The sequence below is a fragment of the Lycium barbarum genome, chromosome 10, assembly GCF_019175385.1.
Source record: "Lycium barbarum isolate Lr01 chromosome 10, ASM1917538v2, whole genome shotgun sequence".
NCBI lineage: Eukaryota > Viridiplantae > Streptophyta > Magnoliopsida > Solanales > Solanaceae > Lycium > Lycium barbarum.
The window spans coordinates 1,720,179-1,733,063 of record NC_083346.1 but is presented as its reverse complement, the minus strand read 5'-3'; the positions used below and the strand labels follow the sequence as shown (position 1 = coordinate 1,733,063).

General features: G+C 30.6%; 1 protein-coding gene across 1 annotated transcript; it reads left to right on the top strand.

Annotated features, from left to right (window-relative positions):
- The first annotated feature begins 3,157 nt into the window (after positions 1 to 3,157).
- LOC132614007 (uncharacterized) lies at positions 3,158 to 6,857 on the top strand. The gene is made up of 4 exons (XM_060328340.1): positions 3,158 to 3,896; positions 5,142 to 5,591; positions 6,042 to 6,339; positions 6,447 to 6,857. The coding sequence occupies exons 1-4, from the start codon at positions 3,489 to 3,491 to the stop codon at positions 6,581 to 6,583; spliced, it is 1,293 nt and encodes a 430-aa protein (XP_060184323.1). The 5' UTR covers positions 3,158 to 3,488; the 3' UTR covers positions 6,584 to 6,857.
- The last annotated feature ends 6,028 nt before the right edge of the window (positions 6,858 to 12,885 follow it).

The window sequence follows — 12,885 nt, the reverse complement described above, 5'->3', positions numbered from 1 at the left end:
AGTATACTCTTTACATCAAATGAAAATGAAAAAGTTAAAACAGTTTACGGATTATTTGTCCTTTTCTTTCTATTTTTGTTCCATAATAAAAAAACTCAAAACTTGATAGCTTATTAATTTATTTAAGAATGCAAGTGTGCAACCGTGTACGAGTCTCTCTTCTCAGCAGCAATCTGATCTACATACATTGTATTATATATTATATACTATATGTTTTTATATAATTATATTACTTTGGTACCTATTTGTTGTAAAAGTAGTGAACTTATTGACTGATACTTCACAAGTACTGACTAATTTAAAATTCTACTCCCTCCATCTCATATTAGTTGTCCACTTTTTCCTTTACACGTCCTTTAAGAGCTCATAAATAAAAATGTATTTTTACTACTATCCTCATCTCTGTCAAATTAATTGCACTCTAATCAATATTAGTTACTTTAAAAAACAATTAATGTTAAGGGCAGAGCAGGAAAAACTTATTCAATTTTATCTTAAGTTTATAAATGGATAAATATTTTGGAACGGATATTTATAGTAATGTGGACAATTAATATGGGATGGAGGGAGTATAATCTACTTTTGACTATGCCCAATGGTCCCTCTTCTCTAATCTAAGCTAATTTAAGAGGAAATAATTTTACCATCAGAAGCTCTGATGGATGATTTGGATTCTTGACCTTTAATTAAAACTTACTCGAGTTTTGGGACTCAACTTTTTTTTTTTAGTGTAGAGTATTTTACCTCCTTTAATGGATTTACCAGATGTAATTTAAACTAGTTGGATCATCGAACTTAGATAAAGCCATTCACGAGTCATGACATCCACAAATTTAATTAATTCAAGTTTGTGTCACGTAGGACTCATTAAGACAATGTTGATTTATGAGGACTCGAGAACTCAACCTCTTAATTTATGGTTCATGCCAGTGGCGATGTAGTGTGTAGCTTAGCTTATGGGAAGAGGCGTGTTCAAGATTTAACATTTATGAGTTTTAAATATCTTATACATACATATTCAATGAATTTCTCAATAAATATACATATCCGGTTCAAAGTTACCGGTTCGATGACTTCATACTTTCCATGCTAGCTCTATTTTTGCTTATGGGTTCTTTGAATTCATTAATTTTAGCTCAATTCCCTATACATGTGCCAAAATCCACCAAAATTAATATTCACCCCGTCCACTTTTACTTGTCAACCATAATAAAATTATATGTCCAGTTTGAAGAATTAAAAGATAATTTATCATTTTTTAAATTTATTTGGCCCTTAATTATTCAGTACCATTCATTTCCCAATATTTAAATGACTTATAGTAATTAAGGGTGAGATAATAAAATTATCATTTTATCTATTGCTTTTTTAGGAGTGTGTAAGTCAAATATGGACGGGGAGGAGTATAAATAATAAATTTCAAACTCAATAAGTTTTGAACTCAAACTCATAATATATATAAATTTGGAATTGACCTTTATTCATGCCACCAAAAATAAAATAAAAAGGGCATAATGGTCAAAAAACACACTCAAACTATCACTATTTTCACGAGTTTCACACCTAAACTATCGGTTGTTACCTTTTCCTACCTGAATTATCACCATCTATGTATTAAAACACACCTAATCGAGTGATGATGATCGTTCAGGTAGGAAAATGAGACAACTGACAGTCACCTAATCAGGTTCGGAGTGTGTTTCAATACAAAGACGGTGATAGTTTAAGTAGGAAAATGAAACAACTGATAGTTTAGTTGAAGTGTGAAACTCACGAAAAAATGATACTCCCTCCGGTTCAAAAAAAAAAAGTCCACTTAGCCATTTGCACACCCCTTAAGAAAATACTAACTTCTAAATAAAAATAGATAATTTGAATAAACTGCCTTAATTAAATAGGTATTGAGATTTGATCACGTAACACTTAATACAGGCAAATCTAAAAAGATACAGTTAATCCTTTCTTAATTTTGATAAGTGAATACTTTTTTTGATTAAAAAAAATAAATTAAATGTATACTTCCTCCGTTAACTTTTACTTGTCTACTATTCCCTTTATAGATTTTTATTTTTACTTATCAATTTTCACATATCAAGGTAAGACAAAAAAAATTTCTGTTTTACTCTTAGCATTTATTACTCATCTCAAATCATTATTTTTTAAACAATATAAAAAATTAAAATGTGATAAATAAAAGTGAACGGAGGTAGTACTTTTCTAATCCGGAGGTAAGTAATTCAGATATATTTCTGATCATTTAACTCAATAAAAATGTTTAAGGTCAGTGTTGCACATGAACAGGCCTGACTCATCGCAGAAATACAAGAGACCAACCACCTAATAGTAAATGCCTTTGCCATCACTTTCACGAAAACATAGTGCCCCATTTCTTTTCATGTTCCAAAAAAGCTTCACGCGCCATTTACTCCAAATCTCACCTTTCACTTCATCATCATGCTACCTGTGATTTCTTACCTTTTCTCTTTCCTCATAATATAATAATTTTCCACTTGGCATTGTCCATTTCCACACAATCTCATATACCAATAAGTGGAACACAGGACAGGGTATATTAGTATTAAGTATCCTTTCGTCGTTAACCATTAACTATAGATTTCGAATTTGAATTCAGAAATATCATTTTTTATAGGAAGCATTTATCGAGAGGTGGATCTAGCCTTAATGCTTAATTTAGTAATTTTTGTCCAAATTTTATATTTTTATTTACTAAATATCCATGAAATATTTGATTGTGAAATCAATTATACTTTAAAATTGCTAAAGAAACTCATAAAATTTAAATTCTAAACCCCTGTCTAGTTTACCCAGAATCACGTGAATTCAGTAACTTTTGACCAAACTCTATGTTTTTATTAAGAAATTCACTAAATTGTGATTTCAATTATTAATATTATTATATTTTAACTTTGAAATTGTCTCTCAAAATTTTACGATGAATCTAGATTAGTCGGACCCTAAAATACCGTACACTTGTCCTGGTGGGAGAAAAAGAAACATTGAAACAATGATAGATATCTACTTGTCATGATCGAAAGATTGCTAAATGAATCATGGTTGTGGAGAAAAAAAAGGAAATAAATCATGATTTACAAAGTAAAACCAAACTTTTCTTTTTCTTTATCTTCCTTTCTTAAAGAATTGATTTTTCTTTTTGTCAACATCAAACAGTAACAACTCCCAAGCTTATTTTGCCATTTATGTCGACCTTTCCATTATTTAATTGTATATGTTGTTTATGGTTTTAGTCACATCTTAAAGCCTTCATTATGGTTCTAAATTCCCAATTGGGGGTAATTAAAACAATTTTATCAAGTCAGCAATTGAAATCTTGAATCTTTCTATATTCATTTGATTCATTGGTTCTTTTTTTTTTTTTTTTTTTTTTTTTTTTTTGTGTTGGTTTTTCATGTTGTGTTCAACAAGTATTTGTATAAGTTGTAGCTGAAGAAATTATAGCTCAAAGAGATATGGAAGAAGCTGAAGCAGGGATGTTGCAAGCTAACAAAGAACCACTTTGTTCATATTCAACAAATGAAAATTCTGCTGAAATCAAGAAGATTAAATCAGCTCTAGCATGGGTTTTTCTTGATCAATCAAATATATGGAGAGCTGGTCTTTCTTGGTCATTTTTTTTCCTTCTAACAATTGCTATACCATTAGTATCACACTTTGTGTTCGCCTGTTTCACTTGTGATTCTATGCATCAAAGGCCTTTTGATGCTCTTGTTCAAGTGTCTTTATCACTTTTTGCAACCTTATCATTTCTCAGTCTTTCTACCTTTGCTAGAAAATATGGGATTAGAAAGTTCTTGTTTCTTGATAAATTGTATGAAAATAGTGAAAAGGTTCAACGACGATACACTCAACAGCTTCATGTAAGTTAATTTTCCCCTTACTTGTTACTCTTTTTTTTTTTTTTTTTGGTAGATTGTGTTATTGTTATTAACAGTGTGATTTTCTGGAGAAGGGGGTTTGGATGAACCCCTTCCGACCCTCTAGTTTCGTACCTAATTGTTAAGTTAGATTTAGGAATTATTTGAAATGTGGATTTTGGGATTGATTCAAAGTGTCTTTGATGTTCCTCTTTAGTGATGATTTCAAGCTGATTTCTCAGATGGTCACACAACTAATAGTTATAACTATCTCGGAAAGTCACTTTGTTTGTTAAAGGAAATTGGAATCAAGAAGAAAGGTGATTTTTTGAGATAACAACTATTAGTTGAGTGACCATTTGAGAAATCAACTATTTCCAGTTTTCACAAGTTAATCATTTGTATATTGGTCCCTAGGTACTTGTTGAAGATATAAGTAAGTAAATAAACGTGTGCCCTCTCTAATAGCCTTGGCTTTTAAATGAGATGGGTGCGAAGGCCAGGTTGAAATCTTAACGTTTAATCAAAAAGAATTTACACATATTTGGGCTATCAAAAGGATCATGTCCGCATGCAAGGGGGCGTGCTGAATATATGATTTAGTAAATAAAGGTGTTCCCTTTAGTTTAAGCCTGCTAGATAATTTGCTCATACAGTTCAATAATACTCTCAGATAGAAAAAACTGATGAATGCGTATATAGCATTTTCTAATGATTTAAGCTAGTGTTTTCCTGTTAAATAGAGCATTCATAATAAAAGTTTCATCCTCTTTGAAAATCATTGTGGAATCATCAGTTTTTAGAGGATTAAGAAATGTCGGTATGTTTGGAGTTGGAAAATACTGTAGATGCTACCGACCTTGGAAAACCCTTCAAATGCGAGGCGTTTCTGTTATCCGGAAAGAAACAAATATTTACTTAGCCCCTTTTAACCCAAATCATGAATTTGTATAAGTTGGCCTTGATACACATCTGGTTTGCTGATGTGTGTTGCTCGGACTCTCCGAAAATGTTTTTGTACCTTTGTCGGATCCTCTAAAAATGCACTACTTTTGGAGGATCCAGCACATACATGTCGGCATTTTTGAAGAGTTAGAGCAACATAGTTGTTGATTGAAGTTGCCCTTGCTTTTATTGGAGGAAATTAGTGATGCCCTTGCTTTTATTGGGGGAAATTAGTGATTTATCATTGAAGAATGGGTAAATATGGTGTTCATCTGCATAATAGTTTCTCCTTCTTTTGTGCAGAGGTCGATGAAGATCCTATCAGCTTTTGTTCTCCCTTCTTTTATTGCTGAGAGTATTTACAAGATATGGTGGTTTGCCTCAGGGGGAACTCAAATTCCTTACTTGTACAATGCTGCTTTGAGCAATATCTTCGTATGCATATTGTTAATAAGCTCCTGGCTCTACCGGATATCAATTTCCTTCCTTGTATGTGTCCTATTCCGGTTAATATGCTCCCTGCAGATCCTTAGACTGGAAGAGTTTGCTCAAGTTTTCGAGAAAGAATCTGATGTCTCATCGATCATGATGGAACATCTCAGAATCAGAAGAACTCTTCGCATCATTAGCCATCGATTCAGAGTTTTCATTTTGTCAACTCTCATACTAGTTACCATAAGTCAGTTTCTTGCCCTGCTTCTTACAACTGAGCCTAGCTCCACTTTGAACATCTTTACAGCGGGTGAACTTGCGGTAATCCTTCATTCCCACTTCTTTGTATGAATTTATTTCTTTTATGGCTTAATACATAGAAACCCCCTTAAACTGCCAGTAAATTTCATATAGACACTTGAACTACGGCTTGAGATTTACGGCTTATTAAGGCTAATGCGTATAACTAAAGGAGGTAAAGTTTTTTCCAAAATTTGAACCGGAAGTGTCTAATAAGAACACTTTATCATGTGTTCAGGTGCTTAATCGGAACAAACCGAAGTTTGAGTGTCTAAATGAAAAGTACTGGCAAGTTTAAGGGGTACTTTATCATGTGTTCCTTAATCGGAACAAACCGCAGTTTGAGTGTCTAAATGAAAAGTACTGGCAAGTTTAAGGGGTAGTCGATGTATTAAGCCTTATTTTATTGATCATGTAGCTGCAAACTTTTTTACCGTTCTGTTTTGACATTGTATATTTGTTACGGTGCAGTTGAGCTCAGTTACTCTGGTAACTGGACTTTTCATGTGCTTACGTAGTGCAGCAAAGATCACACACAAAGCACAAGCCGTAACATCTCTTGCTGCCAAATGGCATGCTTGTGCGACAATCAGCACCTTCGATGACATGAACGATGAGACTCCCACGGCTCAGATTGCGACACCTCAGGCGGTATACCCTATCAATTCCAGCAGCGATGAGGAAGGAGACGGAGATGATGAGTTGGACAACACAAATATGTTTCCGATTCATGCCAGTACGATATCTTACCAAAAGAGACAAGCACTAGGTAACTCTAATCTCTAGCACTTTTTTGTTTATTTCTTTGAATTCTTTTACATCTTTGGTATTGAAGTGGCACCTTATTGATATCGGTCGTGGAAAAATTTGTTTCAGTGTCATACTTCGAGCACAACAAAGCTGGAATCACGGTGTATGGCTTCATGTTAGATCGGACATGGCTTCATACGATTGTTGCAATTCAGCTGTCTCTTACACTCTGGATACTCAATAAGACAATTGGTATCTCGTAAATCTCAGTCAACAGCAAGGTCTGTGTGTTCGAAAATGTACAAAAATCTGTGCTATTGATACGTAGAGAAACTACTATATATATATATATATATATAAATATTTATTTATTTATATCCTTGATGCCCAAATTTTGTAGGTTTTCTTCCTACTTATTGTATTCACTGTTGATAATGGTGTCGTAAAGATGCCTTTCCTGGTACTTTTTCGGTCCCGGATTGTCAAGTGTACTATTTGTCTGTATCAATTTTATAAAATGAAGTGAAATTTTGTGCTTGGATTTCTCCATTTTGGCTTTTTTGTCAATTGTCTATTGCTAATCTTCGTCAAAATAGTGAAGCAAGACATTCATGGGAACATAGTGTATTTAAAAATTTCAAGGCACCCTGTGCATCTGTTGCAAGTGCTGCATTAAGCTGACGATCATTATGTTGTAAGTTTTTCATGCATATATACAGGGTGTACATTCTTACTGAGTTCAGTCGCCCGTTGCTATACTGCTCCATTAATCCCTATATCTGTACATCTGTTTGTTTTGTTTCTTGCTAGAATGTGCGATCTGCAGGCTCGCTTAGATAGTTCCCTCTTTTGTTTACCCTGGAAGAAACTTTGTCCTGGAAATATGAAATTAATGTGTCAGCAACAATTCAAAGCTAATGCTACTATTTGCATTTGAAGCATAGCAGAAATGTGGAAATGAGAGTTTTAAATCGGAGTGGTGTTACTGTTGTTACATTAATAGTTTTGACCTTTGATTGATTTGTGATAGCACATAGAAAAAGGTCTGCTGTTTGGCAGGTGAATTCAGGATTCAGATCAGTAAATTCTGAGTGAGTAAGATCCTTATTATATGTATACATTTTGAAATTGAGATCATGGAAATGAGAATCTAAAATCGATTTGATTATATTAACTTATAGTTCCGTGTTTATATCAAACTAAGCGACATAACTTTTGAAGTTAAAAATTAAAATGAAAATGCATATCACTTTAACTATGATTAAATGGTAATTGTAAATATGAAATATCCCGCATTCATTAATTTGATATAAACACCAGGTACGTTGATCTGATTTAATTGAACGTTGAATAAGTAAGACGAATAACACATGAACAAGAACTGAATAAACAATAAGTCAGGGACTAAAAACACAACTGTTTTATTCTTTAAAAAAAAATGTCCTATTGGTTAAGTTGCGATTTTCTATACATGCATGCAATATATGTATTTTCTGATAATGAACAATGTTAAATAAAAAGAAAAGGAATTTGTTTTATCTTTAATTTGATATACGTCATAAGTTCATGTTTTGTTTTCTCAAATTTTTCCTTTATAATCTTTTGTCTACCAAAAAAAAAAGCCTTGAATTTTTTTCTCCTTTATTGAAATTCTTTTAAACGAGAAACTAGTTTAAATTCATTTCCAAACTTCTAATATATTGGACTAATATATCCTTTTTGATGATCCAAACCGTCATGGGCTTATAGCAAAGTTTGAGTAAATTTTGACATACTGAACTGAACCTCTGTGTTACTACTAGACGGCCTATGCCCGTGCTGCGCACGGGCCCAACACTTTAGATTATAATGCATCTATGTGTATGTAGTTATCTTTGAATAGTGATTATATAGTATATATTATGTTTAAAACACGATTAATATAACATTTTAGTTTGTGCTCCGTATCTAAAATTTTATTATATTAATGTTTGCTACGAATACAAAATCGGCAAATTTATTAATATTTTTTAAAAGAGATGACTTGTTTAAAAGGAAACTATTTTCCTCTCTTTGAGATAAAACAATAGCAATATTTAAGCATCAGTTGATACTTTTAATTTTAATTCGATTAATTTAAAGGTGTAAAATACTTATTATTTTTTATCAAATTTTGATTTGGATAATTCTAATTCAAATTATTAAATTAATTTTACATGTTTAAAACGAAACAAAGTAGAAATTGATTTTTTATTTAAACGAAGAAATAATATTTTTTTTAACTTTTGGTAAATATTCTCGGTTTAGCTCATTTTACTTGTCATGTTATTTTTTGCATGGTTTTTTAAGAAAACGTCGATTAGAATTATAATTTGACTAATTTACCTTATTCATTATTTGATCTCCATTTGATATTTTTTTTACGACATTAATCTCTTTTCACGTTTATTAGAGTAAGAATAATAAAAAAAGTAATTAAATTCTATCTTATTTTAAAATATAAATATTTTAAGTATATTTATTTTAGTGAACATAACAAATAAATGACATGGTGGAATAGCAAGTACAACAGTTTAATAACTAGATTAGATCTCAGGCTAATATAAAAAAAAAACTGTATGGTTTGACTACTTAACTTTTTGAAGAAAAACAATTTCATTTGCTCCCACTAATAGATTGATACGCACGTGGCAATGAATCCATCATTATTGACTTAATGAGATACTTTGAAAATTACATGAATATTGTTTGATTTTTTAATATGGAGTGCACTTTTTTTTGGACATTATTAATTTGCATTATTTTTATGCATATATATATATATATACTATGTTCAAAACACGATTAATATAACATCATAGTTTGTACTCCGTATCTAAAACTTTAGTATATTAGTGTTTACTACGAATACAAAGTCTGCACTTTTTTTTTGACATTATTATTTTTTTTTTAATATGGGGTTCGTTTTTTTTTTTTTTTGATATTGCTTGATTTTGTTAATATGGGGTCCACTTTTTTTTTTTTTTTTACAGTGAGTTTGGAGATGGTGGGTTCCATTTTTTTTTTTTTTTTTTATATATATATTGCTTGATGTTGTTTAGTATGAGGTTCAACCTTTATGGGGTGCACTTTTTTTTTTTTTTGACATTATTAGTTTGTACTATTTTTATGCATATAATATATATACGTATACTATGTTCAAAACATGATTAATATAACATTGTAGTTTGTGCTCCGTATCTAAAACTTTATTATATTAGTGTTTGCTACGAATACAAAGCCAACACTTTTTTTTTTAACATTATATTTTTTTTAATATGGGGTTCACCTTTTTTTTCACCCCATGAGTTTGGAGATGGTGAATTCCACTTTTTATTCTTTTTTTTTTTATTGCTCGGTGTTATTTAGTATGGGACCCACCTTTTTTTAAGGGACAACGGACGACGAAGCATGGGTCTAAACCCATGCTTTATATAGTTTTTTTTTTTTTTTATATTGCTTGGTGTTGTTTAGTATGAGGCCCACCCTTTTGGACATTATTAGTTTGCACTATTTTTATGCATAATATATATATATATATATATATATATATATATATATATATATATATATATATATTATGTTCAAAACACGATTGATATAACATTGTAATTTGTGCTCCGTATCTAAAACTTTATTATATTAGTGTTTACTACGAATATAAAGTCTGCACATTTTTTTTTTGACATTGTTTAATTTTTTAATATGGGATTCACTTTTTTTATATATATATATATTGCTTGATTTTGTCAATATGGGATACTATGTTCAAAACACGATTAATATAATATTGTAGTTTGTGCTCCGTATTTAAAACTTTATTATATTAGTGTTTGCTACGAATATGCACGTGGCAATGAATCCATCATTATTGACTTAATGATACTTTGAAAATTACATGAATATTGTTTGATTTTTTAATACGGGGTGCACTTTTTTTTTTGGACATTATTAATTTGCACTATTTTTATGCGCATATATATATAAATATTTAATATGGGGTGCACTTTTTTTTGGACATCATTAATTTGCACTATTTTTATGCATATATATATATATATATATATATATATATATATATATTAGAATTATGGGGCTCGCAATTTTTTTTTTAATATGGGATTCACTTTTTTTTTTTTTTTTTTTTTTTTTATATATTGCTTGATTTTGTCAATATGGGATACTATGTTCAAAACACGATTAATATAACATTGTGGTTGGTGCTCCGTATTTAAAGCTTTATTATATTAGTGTTTGCTACGAATACGCACGTGGCAATGAATCCATCATTATTGACTTAATGAGATACTTTGGAAATTACATGAATATTGTTTGATTTTTTAATATGGGGGGCACTTTTTTTTTGGACATTATTAATTTGCACTATTTTTTTAATATTAGTTGTTGTTTAATATATATGGGGCCCTCAATTTTTTTTTTAATCTGGAATTCACTTTTTATTTTTATTTTTTTATATATTGCTTGATTTTGTCAATATGGGATAGTATGTTCAAAACACGATTAATATAACATTGTAGTTTGTGCTCCGTATTTAAAACTTTAGTATATTAGTATTTGCTACGAATACGCACGTGGCAATGAATCCATCATTATTGACTTAATGAGATACTTTGGAAATTACATGAATATTATTTGATTTTTTAATATGGGGGCATTTTTTTTTTGACATTATTAATTTGCACTATTTTTTTAATATTAGTTGTTGTTTAATATATATGGGGCTCACAATTTTTTTTAATTAAATTGGAACGGATATATATATATATATATATATATATATATATATATATATATATATATATTAGAATTATGGGGCTTACATTTTTTTTAATATTAATTGTTGTTTAATATATATGAGACCCACATTTTTTTTTATTAAATTGGGATGGACGACGAGAAATTGAGCCCAACTCACTCTTCTTAATAGTAGTAAAGTAATTTTTTTGACGTCTAACTAATTGAAATCATACCAAAAAACATTAACAACGATTACATTAATCTAATAGGACACTAAATCATTACTGGATTTAAACAATTATTGTAGTATCGTCAGCCAGGTTAATGAATTAAACAATGTTATTGAGTCGAGTTGAAAATGTTAGAAAAAACAAAGAGAAAACAGAGATTACTCGAATGATTTTCAGATATATTTTTTTAAAATTCTTTCAAAAATCGGTCTTTTTAAATTGTCGATTTTTACAAATGTTACAACTTCATTGTATTTGTCCTATCGCTAGTTAGGTTACATGTTTCGGATACCTAGCATACGCTACGTGAGCCATGTCAGCAAGAAGTAATTCTTGCATGGAATGTGGTGGATTATGTATTATTACCAAGTCTTCTTGTTGCATCCTTCCCAACTTCGCCAAGTGATCCGCTCAATTATTTCCTTGTCTCAATGTATGGATTAGAGTAACTCCAAGTTTGGATATAAGACACTTGCATTCTTCCATCACAGTGCGATCGGGGTGACTTTCAGAGATGTTACCACTCACAATTAGCAACTTCAGGGCGTCGCTTGAGTCGGTCTCGATGATGACCTTCTTTAGATTATAATTCTTTGCTAGAGTCAAACTGCCATATATTGCCCATAACTGCGATGTGAGGCTCGATGTCCCTCTCATGCTAAGTCGGCCGTAGAACCCACCCAGCTACCTTCCCTTATCATCCCGCGCGAGAACCCTTGGGGAAGAAAAGACCAACTCATGAAAATAGGTTCTTGGTTAGTCAATCGGTCTTTTGTTAACTGAATTCGACAATTTTCAATTTTTGGGATTGGAAAAAATATGCTTTTTGACAGTAAACCGGATGCACGTACATTAATGTTGCCATAGTTTTTGATGTTACCAAAACGCTAATAAGTTGTAAAACTACGGAGGAATTTGAGACAAGTTATAAAAATAGGAAAACGCTGACATATATATAGCCATTTCTATAATCCTAATTCATGTAGGACTCAATTTTATTAGCCGTTTAAGAAAGTTGGAAAAAGGAAACAAATGGAAGCTTCTTCATCCTAATTTGCTTTTGGTTTCTATTTAGCTATTTGATCAGTTAATTTAATACTAATTTCTCATTTCAAGATTATTTTCCTCTAAAATAATATTGTTCTTCTAGGTTATCATAGAATAGAATTTTAGTAAAAGCTTTTCATTTCATTTAATAATATGTTGCTTTAAAGACCTCTAGACTTGCATTTAGGTAGAAAGTGTCAAAACTAGCCTATAAAAATATGATTTGTCTAATCTGCTTAAGTTTGGATGAGTTATTAATTCGGTAATTTGTTAACTCCACTAATTTGAACTCGCAGTTTGACTGATTTGGATTAAATATGTAAGCACGGATTGATTCATGAAAAAAAAAATCTTGTTAATTTTTTTTTTATTTAATATGTTTTATACAGTCATAATTAAAAGAATATTGTATTGGTTTCTAAATTTTATATAAGTAAAAAATTTATAAGAAAATAGAATTAAAAAAAATAAATTTGGACGGGTTGAGTTATGGCCCATTGTAATCCCATTTT